Genomic DNA, 16,606 nt, shown 5'->3' with positions numbered 1-16,606 from the left:
TATCTGGCGGTGTGGTTGTGTGCGGTCGGACTGTGGTTGTGTCTCAGGTCTGCTCGTGTTGATAGCGACACACCGAGGACGCGTTTCATCGCCGGGAGATGGGAGTGCAGACGGGATGGCTCTAAGACGACTCGCCCTCACGCTGCTAGCCCTGTCCGGGCTGGCGACCGTCGGTAGCGGTAAGTTCTCCTCCCGAGCCCCGCTCCTGCTTTTGTCTCCGCTGTGTTTTCCCGGACCGGGCATCGCCTGCTGTCGCCCCTCGCCATGGCGCTCTGAGCCGGAGGATTTTGGCTAACCGACGTCTAGCTAGCGTCGACCTCAAATCACCCACAGCCGTCGTTCGGTCGAAAGTAACAATAAGTCCCGCTGCTGGTTGTGTTGTTTAGCGGGAATTTAATGGTTTAAAAAAAAACAAAAAAACATCCCCGACGTGTTGATAATGGTCGCTAATGAAACACGGAGCAAGTAGCTCAACCACAACAACAACATGGTGGGGCTGCTTGTTCCCGAGGCGGCGGCTAACGTCGGCTAGCCACCAGGATAATAAACTGAGTAAAGTTCAAAATCCTCATTTGTGGGTTAGAAAAACTGAAATAAAATAATTGTGCAATGTGGTGTGGACACGTTAGGTGTTGGGTTGTAATCTCCAGTTTGTAGTTGTAATATCCCAGTGGCTCTTAATCCGATATATTCACCCAAACAGTGTCTTGTTTACCTGCGCCTATGTGTCCCTTGAGTTACTCAGGTGTGGACAGGAAATGTGTGCAATGTGCTCACTTTCCGTTCCGACACACGTCTAAGTGCTGGTGTCCACACACAGAGCGGCAGGGAGAGAGGGAGTCTTGTGAATGGAGGGCCTCCGCCGACTGGGTGCATGAAATGTGTTTTTGAGAGTAAATACTGGCAGCTCCTCCATCGCTGCACATTTGTAAGGAGAGAAAAGCCTCCTCGGGGGCCTCCAGCGGAAAGCGAACGCTGGCATCGGGCGACAACTGCCGTGCATTCAGCCGTCCCAGACACAAGTCAGAGTTGAAGTCTGGGTTCATTGTGATGGAAATGTGGCAAGTGGGGTCTTTTGAGGCGCCGGGTTGAGGGGCTGCTTCAGCCTGAACCCTGCTGCCGGAGCAGCTGATACCCAGCTCCACACCTCTGACGTTGAACTGGACTTGTGTGTATTTGCCTCTTTGGCCCGTCTGCTCAGCTCAGACTTTGTGCCCAACTTTCCCTCAAAAGGTTTTTCTAAACTAAAGCCTTGTGTTACACAAACTCTATATTGCCCCCCTGATGGTGTCTGCGTTTTGCCTTGTTACAGCCTGCCACGCTGCACAAGCAGAGTAATGAAAAGACATAATTCAGTTGCGCGCGCCAGAATAAACACCCTGTCTCCATTGAGGTCTATTAATGTATATCTTCGGCTTTTTTTAAATGACTCATCCTTCCAAAGAATCGTAAAATGATGCCTCCTCAGCTGAGTTTAGATAAGGGCGCAGTCCAACAAAGATGCTTTCATGCGAGACACACGGGGAAAATGATCACACCTGTGTGGCAGGTTTGTTTGACTGGGTTATTCTAACATCGACAGTGGTGTGTGAGGGGGGGAGAAATGGTGGGTCTGTGTCCTGAGCAGACAGGGGGTGATGATGGGTTTGTCCAGCTGGCGGGGTCTGTCATGCAGGGGGCCCACAAGTCTGTCTGGAGCCATGGTTTCACACCATATAATGGATTACAACATGCAAGGGCTGAAACCAGACAAACCTGAAAGTAGCCGTGCTCGAGCAGATTCCAGGGCTGTGGCCAATGGGTCGTGGGTTTTTGTGGGAATTTGCTCTACTCTCCGGTTTGATGAATCCGTCCCTTGTTGTCGACTGTTAAGGATTAGAAGTCACTGGTGTTATGGGCATTAGAAGCCTGCGTAATGCAGTCTGCCTGAGTGCATTGAACACAGCAGCAATGTGATATGGGCCCTGTCAACCACACTGCCCTGAGGTAGGGTGCGTCCCTGTCTTTCTTTCTCTTTTCTTCCCACTCGCTCCATTCTCTCTCTCTCTCATAAAAGGCCTGGTGCTTTATCAGTATTTATCTGTCCTTCGTTATCTCTGGTCCCACTTCTGCTTTCTCTCACTCACTTCCACCACAGGGAAACGCTGGAGAGAATTCAACCTCGGCTGTTTTGTTTGTTTGTTGTTTAGCCATTGATAGCTCTTGCCATCTCTGAACTCTTTGAACTCGCGTTGAGTCCCCCTTCCACATACTACAGTATCACCAGTCCTGCCAGAGTCATGTCAATCCCTGATGTGACTGTGTGAATTAAAGACAGGCTAATTGGGGAAAGTCCCGTCTTTTACGCTTGCTGTCAGAACAACCTCTGGTACAGGTGCTGTTTAATGTCAAACTGGAGGTGAAGGGGTTCAGGTGGAGGAAGTGCGGGCTAGTCAAAATCGGAGCATGTGTACACCTGCCCATTAGATCAGAGCCAAGGGAATGTGCGAAGAAAGGCTGAGACTTATTGGGTTCAAAGGTGTGTGCATATAAAGAGACTGTGTGTGTGTTGGGGGGGAGGGTGGTGGTGATATTTCCAGCTGTCTAAATGGAGAAAGTGGTTTAATTCTTTCCTTAGCGTTTAGCAGTTGTTGAGGCCTGTTCTCAATCGATGGATGTTTATGCTCATGGATCCCTGCAGCTGAATCGCGTTTAAAAAAAGCTCCGCGTCTCCTCGTACTTTCGGACTCAAAACTAGCCACAGTTTCTATAATGTGGCTCTGAGTCTGGCAGGGTCAGGGCCGGTCTGGGGTGGTCTAGTTTTCCCTCCATAATGACCACTGCTGGTAATGACCTCCGATGGCCCAGAGGCACAGAGCCCTAATTGCTACAGCAGACAGGATAGCCCCCGACTGACCCAGCTCCGCCATTACCAATGTTGGACCACAAGGGATTACTGCCACCGCAGGGCCAGCCCGCTTCTCGGCTGCAAAAAATCTCCATGCCTTTAATTTCATTCCAAGCACTTTGTGTCTGTTGACAGAGTTTGTGTAGTTTATGTGTTGGTGGTAGAACATTAGCTTTTTGTGTCATTCCTTAACTGTTTGGTGATAGAGTTGTTATTGTCACAGTACACCCAGACAGCCCCGGTAGCTATGCAGGTTCATGTCTATAGGGATAAACCTGACACCCATCCTCCCCAGATGTCTCTCTGAAGAGGTGTTTGATTTGCTGTTTTGGCTGCTGTTGGAATGCAGATCAGACCTGCTTCCTGCAGAAAGGTGTGCAGTCAACTTCCCTGACAGCGATTTGCTTTGATCAGTGGCCTTTTGTACGTTTTTTTTTTCAGTTTGTATCGCAAACTAGTTAAAGCACAATTTACTTTTACCATCTTTTCTTCGTCAGGCCCTGACTTCCTAGCTGTGTTTAACTCACTTAAGCAGCCATCTAAAAATGAATATGAAAAGTTGGTCTTTTTTTGTTAGTAATGTAATATTCTTCTGATGTTATAAGTTGGCAGAAGACTTTGACCATCCCTTTTGTATCTTCTGCAGAGTTGGGGCTTGGCTATTTGATGATGATAGGGAAAAAAGGTTTGGTGTCATAACATTACCAGATAATCCATTGTATACAAAATATCATTAGATATCATCATCATTTTTTCCACTGTGTACCGCACATATCTCTGGTCAGTTCTGTTTTCTATGAAATACTTCCATTCCGTTTATTTTGCTTATATAATACAGTTGTATAATATACAATTTATGCAAGGAAGATGTCAAATATAAAACTAAGTAAAGAGCTGATTAGGGTCAAATACTTTTACACTAATGCCAATGCAATACATGAATTCAGTTACTGTGAGATTACTAGTATTTTTTTGCTCTTTTAATGTTGTTGATGTTGTCAGCACCAGAACACTGTCGACATTGTTGTTTGCCTCCCAACCAAGCCAACAATCTGGAGCCAGAACAGAACTTAAACAACAGTCGTAGTGTGGCAGGGAAAAAAAGAAATTAAGTCTCTGGTCGGCTAATACTGAGAGGTTTTTAAGCTGAAATCACATGGTTGATACATTTGCTCACAGTGCTGCAACACACTGGGTCATTAAAGAGGCAGCATCGACCAGTTAAGGGATTTGACCACCAGCATCAGCAGCAGGTCTGAAGTGAGTCTGTGCTCACAGTTGTGTGCCTTTCGATCTCATTAGACTGATGGGCAGACAGACAGATGAGCAGACAGGATGCGCTGTAGCCTAGAGGGTAGTGGTCGGTAGAGATAGTAGACGCGGCCATAGCCCCAGAGACCCCACTTTAGAATCAGATCAGTAATCTGACCCTGAGATGCAGACAAAGGTAATGACTTTCCTCCTTCCCCTAGCATTGATTAGGACACAGTTGTGGCTCGTGCGTGTGTGTGCGCCTGTATGTGTATGTTGCACTCACACTGTCTGGTGGCGTCTGCCTGTCTTGATCAGCTCTCTGTCTGGTATCTGTATGGATCTAATTTCAGCCGGTGCATTTTGGTAATGGTGCTCTGCTCCCCGTACACACGCACAGACGATCCCTGCATGCGTCACTTAGCCCCCAGAAACCCACTGTGTTCATGTAGCCCCACCGCCCTGCGCTTAGCCCTCTTAAAGTGTTTACCACAGTCTTCAGAATCGAGCCACCCTCAAAAGTTCACCTCTGTTTTGATAGGGCTGCTCCGCACGAGTAAGTCTGAACAACACCCACGCTGGCACCAAAACACAGTCATCGTGTTGAATGTGTAAAGCTGTTTGGAATGGGACTATGCTGTGGTTTTCAGCTGCGTCCAAGTTAAGACAATGCTGGTTATGGCAACAATGTTCTATTAATCCTCTCCTCAGTGTGTCTTCTATTTCCTGTCTCAACATGAACGGAATGATAGGAACTTCACACACTAGCTCAAATGAGTAACTTTTTTTTTTTTTTGGTGCGCTCTCCCTGTTTCTCCTCTGCTGATTCCCTTTTCCTGCTATTTACCCCCTTCCGCAAGTCAAAGTCTAGACTGGGTTTTAATGATGGTCGCAGCTGGTCACTTGGGTAGACCTCAATCACAGCTGGGGGGCTCTGTAAGTCCCCCTCGTTACCCTCCCTGCCCCCTCCTCTCTGTATTGTCCTGCTCAATACGGGACCAGCCCCCTTCCTGTCTGGCCCAATGCAGCCCCCCAAACATTGCGGTTGTTACTGCTAACCCTGGTCTGTCCCCTGCGCGCCACCCATCCCCCTCATTGCTCCACGCCGAAGTGTGCTCCCCCACTCCACTCTGCTCTTTGTTCGCGCAGGGCCAGTCCAATCCCTCCTCATGTCGTCTTAATCTCCACACAAAGGACCAGTGTGAAGACCACCAATTATGTGGATACAAGAGCAGAGTTCACTCAAAAACCCCGTACACCCAGCCTGCACTCAGATCCTTGTATATTTAGACTTGATATTATTCCCAGTGTAGCTTTGTAACACTTCTGCTCTGAATCCAGTGAGATACGCAGAGCAAACAACATGGTGCTTGGGTAAATGCCAGTGGGCCACAGATTCTTCTGATGTGGTTATATAGCTTTTTTATTTTTGAGGTCACGATTTCACACTATGTATGTGTGTATATGTTTGTGTATTTTTCTGGAGATATCCCTTTAGTACCGCTCCTTGTGAGGGTTTACAGGGTTTCAGTATATATAATAACATATTTTGTTGTGGACTTTCCATATCGGTCACCCAGAGGCGTCTTGTCTTGTATGGAGGCAGCTGACATGCAGTATAATCACATGGAAGCCCTTAACACATGGGTCGGGAGCCTTTTTTCCTATCACTGACTATATCCAATTCTTTATAACATAGTCTGGTCCCGACTAAATTATTGAACACATATGTCACACTAACCTGTTTAATGCAGTGGCTGAAAGTGCTTAACCTCAGAGAGACCTCAACAGTCCGATCATTGCGCTGCTAATGCTATTAGCGGCCTTTTTTCTGGGTTTGGTTAGTTAAGCTGCTTTCAGACATGAACTGAAGTCTGGACATTTTCCGGAGGGGCTGTATGGGAGAATGCAAATGTCCAAGTCAATTCCTCTTGACTAATTTTTCCTGCCAGCCCCTCCGTAAAGTATCAGGAAAGTGTCAGAGTTGAGCCCATGTGAAAATGCATCAGAAAAATATCCAAATAATTCATACCAAGTGGGTGGGAGTGTTGATCCAGATTAATACGTGGCGGACACTAACCTGGGAGAACAGAAATGTCTCTGATGAAAAAGAGGAGCCATACACATGGAAGAGGCCGACGTAAATGTCCATTTGAAAGTTTTTGGTGACAAAGGCCAACGTGGTGACGAAGCACTCTAAGCAAAAACACTCTGCTTCCTGCAGCAGAATTCATTTTCTATTGTGAATGCGTCTGACTTGGACAAACTCTGGAAAATGTCTGGACCTAATTTCCGGATGTTTTGCTCATGTCTCAAAAGTCTTTGCAAAGACTGAGTCAGTTTTGATAAGCACTCTTCGTAGCAGTAGGTCGTCCCCAACAGTGCATGACTCCTCAGAATGGGCAAAATGATCAGGATGTACAGCATATGGAAATCTGGCAGAGACGTGGTTGGGCTTGTCATAAGTTGGCAGCTTCATGTTCTAGGTTTTGATGGTGTAAGTTGTAAGATGTCAGCTGCCTATTGAGATATCATAGCAGGTTTTGGTTCTTCCAGAGCAGGGGTGAACACACACAGCCGCCCTGTTCATATCAGACATGAACATGTGTCTTTAACATGTGTTTCGGGTGATCCGATCTGTGGAAGTGGGTATATGTGGCCCAGAACACCTCAGGATATGGGCTGAGTGATAGGGTATTAAATCTCAAATGCATTCAAACCTGTATGTGGAGCTTTACACTTGTGATCGACTCACCTGAGATTGATGATTAATGCCAAGTGTGAAAGGTACCAATATTACCCCCTCTCAAATTTCACTTACCACAGCATATACAGCTGGCAAAAGACTGCAATCCCGTCCTTTTTTAAACTCCGCTGTGGTCCCACACAGAAAAGGCAAGTCGTGTGATGCGTGTTATGTCTGTTTCATTGCGGGCGAGAGAAAAACTGGAAAGTTCTGCCGGATCAATCTGTCTCAGAAGACTTAGCACAAACCAAACTCTCGGTAGACCACAAACCAGCCATGGCAGCCTCGAAAAGGGAACGTGTTTGTTTCCAGCCATGTTTGGTTTCCTTCCTGAGCTTCTGTCTGTATGTCTGTGTACCATCTGTCTTACCGCACACAGCGTCTCCATGATGAATGTGCCTGTTCATTTCACATCTTGCTTTTGTAATCGGCTCACTGATGATAATGTATTGCCTCGAATTGATGCAGTATGTTTCCTTTTAACTCTTATATAGTCTTCACTTTGCTTCTTGGGAGAAAAGATAAGGACTGTAATGTATGTTTGCTGTGAAGAAACGCTTGCTCAACAACCGCCAGTGAACAGCAGCCCTACAAAAGAGAAAGCAGTTTGAAGGGGGGTTTCAAGTCATCTGAATTAGATGGTTACTGAGTGTTGTCTTGCCTTTCAACCTACAACAGTGTTACTTATATCATCTGTTAAATTCATCTAAACTATTTGCTCCATCGGTGCTGCAGATTAGCGTGATGTGGCACAACACAGGGCTTGTTTTTCAGTCTTTATCAACCCCAGCCGGCTTCACCTCTGTGTAATCTGCAGGAAATTCCATCTGCATGCGAACTTTTACCGAATTTGGAGAGTCACTGCCAGGAGTTCCTGCCACTTTCCCGCTCGCCTCCTGTGGAGCAACACACACTCTCACGCAAACACCAAACAGATGAGAAATATTTCTGAAACCCTGTGTGTTCCACATTTCCAGTTACCAATCAGTGGACAAGCATAGACACATCAGAATACACGCCACATGCAAAAAATGCTCCCACACAGAATACAACCTCCCAGAGTTCAGAGGAGAACTACTCCTATGACACCAGGTTTTGTGGTTTTGTCCACTTGGTTTGTTACATGTTGATTGTGCAATCTTTGCATTACTCACTTAGATTTTTTTTTTTGAATTTTTTTTTTAAGTTAACCATACCGGATAAAAGCCTTATCATGTGACAACTCTGGTTCAACAATGTGTTAAAATCTGCTGACACCTCTTTGACAGAGCCTTGGTACTTTGAGGGAAGATCAGTGAGCTCCCCTGTTCAAAGAAACCCTCAGGATAAGACACAGGGGATTAGTGGAAGCTTGCCACTCTTAAAACCCTTTCTTTCCTCCGGGCCAGACATTGTCAATGGTCCAACCAATGCTGAGGCTCTTTTTTTGTTGGGGAATTTGGATGGAAATTCCTCTCTGCATTGTGTCCTTTCCTCTGTTGTTGTTGGTGCGGTGGTCTTGTCTTCGCTAAGTCCACAGCGATTAGTCTTGAGTGGTCCAGCTTTTGTTTTGACCCAGGATCAGCTCTGGGCCTGTCACGCCTCACTCACGGTGCCGTTGTCAGTCAGACAGTATGTCATTTACCACTTACTGGGCTTCAGTTGAGCTTAGCTGCTTCCCTATGCTTTTTTCCCCATGTGAAAACTAGACCCAGCGACCATGTAACCTTGCCTGGACTGTTTGGAAGAAGAACACCTTGGGAGAAGCCCTTTTGTGCTGACCTTATCCCAAATGAGAAGCATGTGTGCTGCGACTGAAAATCACATTTCACTCCAAATCGAATCAGTTTGCAGTTTCTCTCCAGGTCGCCCAACGATTGCTGTTTTTGTTTTAGAAGTGACAGATTTTTTGTGGACTTTCTGGCACTGCCCTCAATTGACTGTGTGGGTGGACCTTCGTAGTTTTATTACAGCGGCGGCTGGAGTTCCATTCTGTCAGCTTTAATAGGTCCCCACGCAGGAGTGTGCTGTGTTTAATAAAACTCCTGTCTCATTAGCTCAAACAGTGGCAGCTCTCTGTGTCGGTGTGAGCAAGGCAGGGGAGAGGCATGGAGCAGAATGCTGCATTGGGGATTTGGCAGAAAAACCTCTCCCCTTGTTGGGTTTCACTTTGTCTGTCCCACTGGGCAGGTCCATCTCCACCCTGCGTGTTTGGGTTCATCTGCAGTGAAGGATCTGGTTTCAGGGCCATCAAGGCTGTCTGGCTGCTGCCGCTGAACCCCCAGCTCTGTGTCTGCTGGAGTCTAAATGCCTGCAGCTCAGTGGGACACTACACGCTTTACATCCTGTGTTGAATCTGCGGGGTTAGCTCGCCTCCTGCTGGACAACATGGAGCAGTGATATAGATTTGTCGTGGCCTCAATCTGATGAACTGTTATTTACTTATCTGTGTCTCTGTCCTTTTCCGCAGCTCTGCGTTGTAACTGCACCAACTGTGAGAAGACGGGCTTCGAGTGTGAGACAGATGGCGCCTGCATGGCCTCCACATACAACATCGAGGGGAACGAGCAACATGTACGCATCTGTATAAACCGGGACAACCTGGTCCCCCCTGGACAGCCCTTCTACTGTCTGAGTGCCGAAGGGCTGCTCAACACACATTGCTGCTATGAAGATTACTGCAACAGTATTGACCTGAAAGTTCCAGGTGAGGCTCCATCATCATTATAATCAGATTTCTTTCAGTTTAACAGGAACGATTGGATTTTGAACTGATCGCCTCTGCTCATCTGTCTTTGTTTGTTTGCCATCGTAGTCCCAACAACGAGGTCGGTATTAGGAGGTCCCTGGGGGCCGGTGGAGTTGGTGGCGGTCATCGCAGGCCCGGTGTTTCTGCTATGTGTGCTGCTGATGGTCGGAGTGTTCCTGTTCCAGTATCACCAGAGAGCCTACAGCCACAGGCAGAGGCTGGAGGTAGAGGACCCCTCCTGTGACCATCTGTACTTGGCCAAGGACAAGACCCTGCAGGACCTCATCTATGACATGTCCACCTCCGGGTCTGGCTCTGGTCAGTACTTGCTGAGCATCTGATGTAATGAAATCAATGTGTTTGGCTATGGAGAATATGCTGTCTTTAATAAGTAGGTGTAATGTATTGTCAGCTAAAGCAGTTGCAGAAAAGTATTTCGTGTCGTTCTATAAATATACAAATGAGCCGTTACTCAACTGCAACACTAGCGAATAGGATCCTGACCTAGAATCTGCTGAGGGTATTTCCACCACCCCACATCTACAAAACCAGTCCACAGGGAACAATGGCTCATTTTCTGTTTGTCTCTGCTGCCCCCTTCAGGTTTGCCCCTGTTTGTGCAGCGGACGGTGGCCAGGACCATCGTGCTGCAGGAGATAATAGGAAAGGGTCGTTTTGGTGAAGTGTGGAGGGGCAAGTGGCGAGGAGGAGATGTGGCGGTGAAGATCTTCTCATCCAGAGAGGAGCGCTCCTGGTTCAGAGAAGCCGAGATCTACCAAACAATCATGCTGCGACACGAGAACATCCTCGGATTCATTGCAGCTGACAATAAAGGTGAGGAAGACGTGGAGAGTTCACATGAACATTTCAGACACTTATCCAAAACTTAGAATTAATAATTTCCCAGCTACACCAACACTGTGAGAAAGTCCTTTTCATCAAATTAAAAAGAGCCTAATCTTATCAATGCCATTTTTCAGATTAAACCCAATTCCTACAAATTGAGGAAATGTCCTACTTGTTGTTTCACTACGAGTGAATTACGTGATCTCTGACCCCTGTTGTTGTTTTGCTCTCTGTCAGATAATGGCACTTGGACTCAGCTCTGGCTGGTGTCAGACTATCACGAGCACGGCTCTCTGTTCGACTACCTGAACCGCTACTCCGTCACCATCGAAGGCATGATCAAACTCGCCCTGTCCGCTGCCAGCGGCCTGGCTCACCTCCACATGGAGATCCTCGGCACTCAGGGTGAGACAAACCTCTCGTGTTAAAATGCAGCGAATACGATGCTTGAACAGTGGAACACAGCGGGAACATGAAAGCACACGTATGAGTTATTTACATCCTGCTGGAGTGTGCTGTTTCTGCTGAGCCCTCGAGGCATATGTAATGATGTGTTATCTGTTCCGCTGCAGGTAAGCCTGGTATTGCTCACCGTGACCTCAAGTCTAAAAATATCCTGGTTAAGAAGAACGGCATGTGTGCTATAGCTGACCTCGGCCTGGCAGTCCGCCACGAGTCCATCACAGACACAATCGATATAGCACCGAACCAGCGCGTGGGCACCAAGAGGTAAATGTTTCCATCCTCCATTAATTCCTAACGACACAAATGTAGTTTTGCATCAGGGATTTTTACAGGTCTTCTCATAGAGTCAGCAAAACACGTGGGAGCAAAGCAGCAGTGAAAACCAATATTATCCTGATAATTACTCTCTGCCATAGTCCTGCATGAAAATGAAAAACACTTCAATGAGCCACAGCAGTGAACTGACGTGTTGCTTACGTCCAACGAACATGGTCACTGTAGTAAATCCCACACACTCTAAAGTCCATCAGTTTAAGGTTACACCCAGAAACTGCTTTGTTCTGTTTGAGAAGAGTGTGTTAAAAATTGCAGCACCCAGCTGTTCTGGTAAATAATATATAACCCTATTAATAAACAAATAGAGTGTTTATCTGTGTGTATTTTTATTTTATTTTCGTTTCCATTTTCTTTTGAGTATTACCAAAAGCCAGAAAAGTTTGAAATAATAATATAAACAAATCTCAGAAATATGTAAATAGCTTAAACATTTTTGGCTTTTCTTTTTTTATATATTTTAGTTAGACTCTTTCACAAAAACCCATTGATGGATGTTTTTGTTGTATGAAAAATGGGACCTTTTTACCAGTGACATGCATTATCCCTAAACATTAAACATGTTTTATCCTTGAACCTTGAACTATACTAAATATCATCATTGAAAAGTTAAACTCAGTCAGATTAAACTCCTCCGTTGTGGCTGTGACTCACTTGTACCCTGTGTGTCCTCTCCAGGTATATGGCTCCAGAGGTTCTGGACGAAACCATCAACATGAAACACTTTGATTCCTTCAAGTGTGCCGACATCTATGCACTGGGACTGGTGTACTGGGAAGTTGCGCGTCGCTGCAACACAGGAGGTGAGACTCTTTAGAGAAAGAAGGAACCCTCAAGGTTCTCACTGGGAACAAGTCAATGTGAGGAGCAGGAGCCTGAGACTTACTGGTCCTTTCTATTGTGTCCTGCAGGTATCCATGAGGAGTACCAGCTGCCCTACTACGACCTCGTCCCCTCTGACCCCTCCATAGAGGAGATGAGGAAGCTGGTGTGTGACCAGAAGCTCAGGCCCAATGTGCCCAACTGGTGGCAGAGCTACGAGGTATTTCACACTATTTATACTCTGAAAACCAGCAGCTGCACTGGGTCTGCGTCTCTAAAATTAGATTTACTGGCTGTTTTTTGGAGTCGGACCGCTCAGGGAATTAGCTTTTCCGTGATGTTGGATGAACTTGTGTCCTGTAAAAGACCAAACAGCTTCTTTTATTTACTCAAATCTTTAATGAAAGCTGTAAAGTTTTCTCTTAGAGCCGACCCTTTAGAACTTTGCTGGTGTTTTTATAATGATACATTTATAATGTTCTTTTGCTGATCTGCATTTCCAAACTAGGAGCAAAATTGGGTTCAGTGCTTCAAACATGTTTTACACGAACCTCCTGTCCACACCAATAGGATATATTTCATAACAAACTTCTCCCCCTGCATCTGGGCCTCTCGTCTACACGTTAAGAAACTTAAACTTAGTTGCTGCTTTCTCACGTATCCTCAATGTTGATTGGAGTTATGAGCATGAGACAGAAACGACAAACGCAACAATGGCGGTTATGTACCGGTTTGTTTACCTTCGGTTTACCATGGCAGCTAAATTGACATTACATTACTGGCATTCACAAGCATCGACCTCACCCAATATTACCTGGAACACAACCGTCTACGTTGGGATTGATGGATTGTTGATGTAGATTTTATCACCCTGCCTTCTTGTTTGAGTGTTTGTATAAAGTGATCTTGTAATACGAAGGTCAAATATCTGTTAAAACAATATCAACAGTATCGCGGGCGAGGCCTTAGACGTGTTTTCTGTCAGTTGAACCCGTGTGTCCTTTCTTTCCTGTGCAGTCACTGCGCGTCATGGGGAAGATCATGAGGGAGTGCTGGTACGCCAACGGCGCGGCCAGACTGACGGCCCTGCGCATCAAGAAGACTCTGTCCCAGCTCAGCGTGGAGGAGGACATCAAGATGTGAGAATCAGGCGCCGTCAGAACAGTTGACGCCGTGGAGCCACGCAGCCAGACAACACTCCAATAGGAAAGAAACACTAAAGACAGTCTGCAAATGAAAACCCTGCCAGTTTTAAAGCCACACTCCAAGTTGTGACAAGGCCTACCTCACCTTTTTAGCCAAAACTACTGAGAAACCCCCCTCTCTCCCTTGTCCTTAACTTTTATCTCCCCTTCCATCCTCGTGTCTCCCCCCCCCCCCCGTCTCCCTCTCCCTTCTCCATGGGCCACAACACTACCACTGTTAATACCATCCCACTCAACCTTTCTGTTTTCATTTCCCATGGCAGGAATTATTACTATTGTACAGCGACGGGATTTGTTTTTGTCTTTCATCTTTTTTTACCTCTGAAACTTCCCCGTGACGGACTAACCTTGTCCAGACGAGTCGAGCATGTTGTGGGTTTGATGTTTTAGAGAAATAACCCTTTATAACACCCCCCCCCCGTTCTGTCGGAGCGTCCCACTCTGCTGTGTGAGCAAAGAGGCTGAAGAGCTGCGTCCCGTGCGTCTGGACCACGAGACACTCGGGCGTCCTCTGGTCTCGGCTGTAGCTCATTAGACAGAAGCAGTTGTCGGCCATTCGTTCTGTTGATTTTTAGCATGAACAGCTGGAATGTGTATTTTCTTCTTCTTTTTTTTTAAATCCTACAGACAGAAATTAGTTGCACTCAACTGTAGCTTCCTCATCATGTGTGAGACCTTCAGGTATAACCCGTAATCAGTCCTGGTGTTTAAGTGTGAAACGTGGCAGGGATAATGTTTGGGAGGGTTTCAATTTTTAATTTATTTGTTGATATTTTTTATTTCATATTTTGATGAACACTGTGAGATTGAGATGTGACAAGCCAGAGTCGTGATGTGAAATGTAACGCTGCCGTTGAGGTCGAGCTTTCACCGCCATTTTCCAGACGATGGAGGATGAAGAAGATGAAGGGGTTGTTGCATTCTTTTAATAAAACACTCGGTTCAGATCTGGATGTAGCTGTGACGCCCTTTAGAGAAAAGGCAATGACATCGTGCACACTGAGCGAATAAGAAGCGTATGAAATTACAGTTTATTGGGTTTTTTTCCTCAAATTATATTGTGTTTTATATCAAGATATCATGATGGGGTTTTATTTGTTTTTTTTTCTTTTGACATTGACACTACTGATGGGTACATATGATTTGTATATAAAACATGCATTTGTTCCTTTTTATACCACAAGCACCAGTGTGATATGTTTTTGCTTGAATGGTACTTTTGAGAAGTCTGGTATGTGATCTGTCCGCATGGTGTCCAACCGTGCCAGGAAGTAGCCTGTGTCATTTGCTGGAATTTGTTATTTTTTCACTTGCTCCTCTCATGGCAATTCGGTGGTACTACTGATCCCAGTTGATTCTTTTCTTTGTTTTTCCTTGCATCTTCTGTTTTTGTTTTCAAATGTATATTTGTTGGAATCACTTTACGAGTTCTTGTCAGAGCTCAGTAATGCCGATCCGCTCCTACATAAGACCTCTTTCTCATTGACACTGGAATATTACGGCGCATCGTGTAAAAAAAAAAAAAAAAAAAACCTGAACGGGGATTTTAGCCACCGGTGGTTTCCGATCACACGCAGGGATCACGCAGTTACATGTGAAAAGCAGCTCAGAGGTTTTACTTGGAAGACGGACTTGCTGTAAAGTGAAACCGCACGTTTTCATTGTCCTCTTGTCGCCTGCAGCTGCGAGTGGCTGCAGGCGAGACTATCAAAGTATTACACTGACGTTCTGTCACCATCAGGCTCTGCACTGTTACGTCCACATGGACTTTAGTTAATGTTCATTACGTCATCTCTTGATCAAGAATCCGTGTCATGTTGTTATCCATTTTGCATGCTGTCTCAAACACTGGCTCCTCTGCACTAAGGTGGATGAATTCTTGAAGTCTTTCCCTCTTCCTGCCTGTTGTTTATTTCTTTATGAAGACCTCATGGTGTTCAGGCTGTTGGCTCTTACCCCGACATGTTGCTGCTACTGTTAACTGGGGAGAGGTGCGGCAGGCAGAGTGTAGCAGGGGGAGGAGAAGAGCTGGGGAGGGTGGGGGGGGGAAATGGGAGACTTCCGTCACTTGAACCAAAACAGTCAAAAACACTCCAGTCCATGTTTGGTTTGTTGCCATGGGTATGTGTTCATCCGACATCCTGTTCATTGTGTGATTCTTCAAGATTCGAAAATCATGTTGTGCAAAAATCTTTTCAGAATGAGTTCAACAGTGTAAATAGATGAGATACAATAAATTCCTCTTTTTCTTACCTGGGACTGTGCTCGTCATTGCAGAGGCTCTTTGTCAGCAGCTGTCACGTGAATACAGATGTTACATCCTCAAGATTTAATACAGTTTAAAAAAAGATGAAGCTTAATGAGATGGCTCTTTTTAAACTTCTTCAAAACTCAACCACCAACTTCTCCCACAATGCATCTCAACAGTTAAGTCAGATTGGGGTGTGTCATGTCAGTCACAGTTAACCTCAAGCAGAGCAGTGTTGTGCATGAACGAACGCAAAAGAACACGTTCATTGAACACGTTCACTTTTATGAGAACGATGAACTGAACGCAACTCAATGACAAATAATGAATATGAACGGTGAACACGTTCATATTGTAGCGTCCTCGCGTATAGACGACAGGACACTACTCTCTTTATGTGTAACTTTATTAAAGTGTTTTCTTCTCTGGCCAGTGTCTCGGCTCCGTACTGTAGTTGGGAGCCCAGCTCACTGGTCAGGGCCGGCCCTGGCAATGTTGGAGCCCTAGGCGAGATTTCAAATTAGCGCTCCCCAACATACACACGCAAACTGTCATGCATCCCCAAGAACTCTTGGACTGTAAACAGATGCACACACAGGCAGACAAATTTGTAAGCTATAAAAATATATAATAAAATATATCAAGAATCCTGTACTGACAGCATATCATGTCAACACAAACAAACATTAATGTCCACAATCGGAATGATTCTTACCTCTATATTGTTATTTCTTCTCCTCCTCTACTTTGCGGTGCTTTCTGAATTGTGCACCTGATAATTTAATCCTTTGTTGATTCATCTTTGACTCCAACCGCAGTCTATCACCACAGCGTGTACTTCAGGGACACACCTGAGGCGGAAGTGCAAATTCTGTGCGCCTGACTGTTCCCACAGGGAGCCATCCAGGAGGATGTTTTAGATGCTGGCTTGCCTGTCCACAGAGCCACGGGTGGTGACATCAGCAAATGTCCCTACTATGCTGCCAAAATGAGTAGGTTTTTATACATCTCTTTATATGCATCATGCTGCTATGAGGAACTGTTGTGAAGTGAAATGAAACTCCCTTCTTTTTCT

The 16,606-nt window shown here is 45.7% G+C and overlaps 1 protein-coding gene across 1 annotated transcript; it reads left to right on the top strand.

Moving 5' to 3' along the window:
* On the top strand, window positions 1-15,535 carry acvr1ba (activin A receptor type 1Ba). The gene is made up of 9 exons (XM_053425151.1): window positions 1-179; window positions 9,334-9,570; window positions 9,679-9,930; window positions 10,216-10,446; window positions 10,696-10,863; window positions 11,031-11,187; window positions 11,935-12,059; window positions 12,168-12,298; window positions 13,096-15,535. Exons 1-9 carry the CDS (start codon window positions 116-118, stop codon window positions 13,219-13,221), a joined length of 1,491 nt encoding a protein of 496 aa, XP_053281126.1. The 5' UTR covers window positions 1-115; the 3' UTR covers window positions 13,222-15,535.
* Window positions 15,536-16,606: the final 1,071 nt, after the last annotated feature.

This window comes from Pleuronectes platessa, chromosome 6 (assembly GCF_947347685.1).
Source record: "Pleuronectes platessa chromosome 6, fPlePla1.1, whole genome shotgun sequence".
In the NCBI taxonomy this organism is placed as follows: Eukaryota; Metazoa; Chordata; class Actinopteri; order Pleuronectiformes; family Pleuronectidae; genus Pleuronectes; species Pleuronectes platessa.
The sequence above is the reverse complement of the archived record's forward strand: the minus strand, read 5'-3'. Positions and strand labels throughout refer to the sequence as shown.

Excerpts from the sequence above, each read along its gene's own strand:
- acvr1ba (XM_053425151.1), top strand. The coding sequence starts at position 116 with ATGGCTCTAAGACGACTCGCCCTCACGCTGCTAGCCCTGTCCGGGCTG. Across the intron at positions 9,571-9,678 it reads TATTGACCTGAAAGTTCCAG|TCCCAACAACGAGGTCGGTA; the intron begins GTGAGGCTCCAT and ends TTGCCATCGTAG. Across the intron at positions 9,931-10,215 it reads CACCTCCGGGTCTGGCTCTG|GTTTGCCCCTGTTTGTGCAG; the intron begins GTCAGTACTTGC and ends TGCCCCCTTCAG.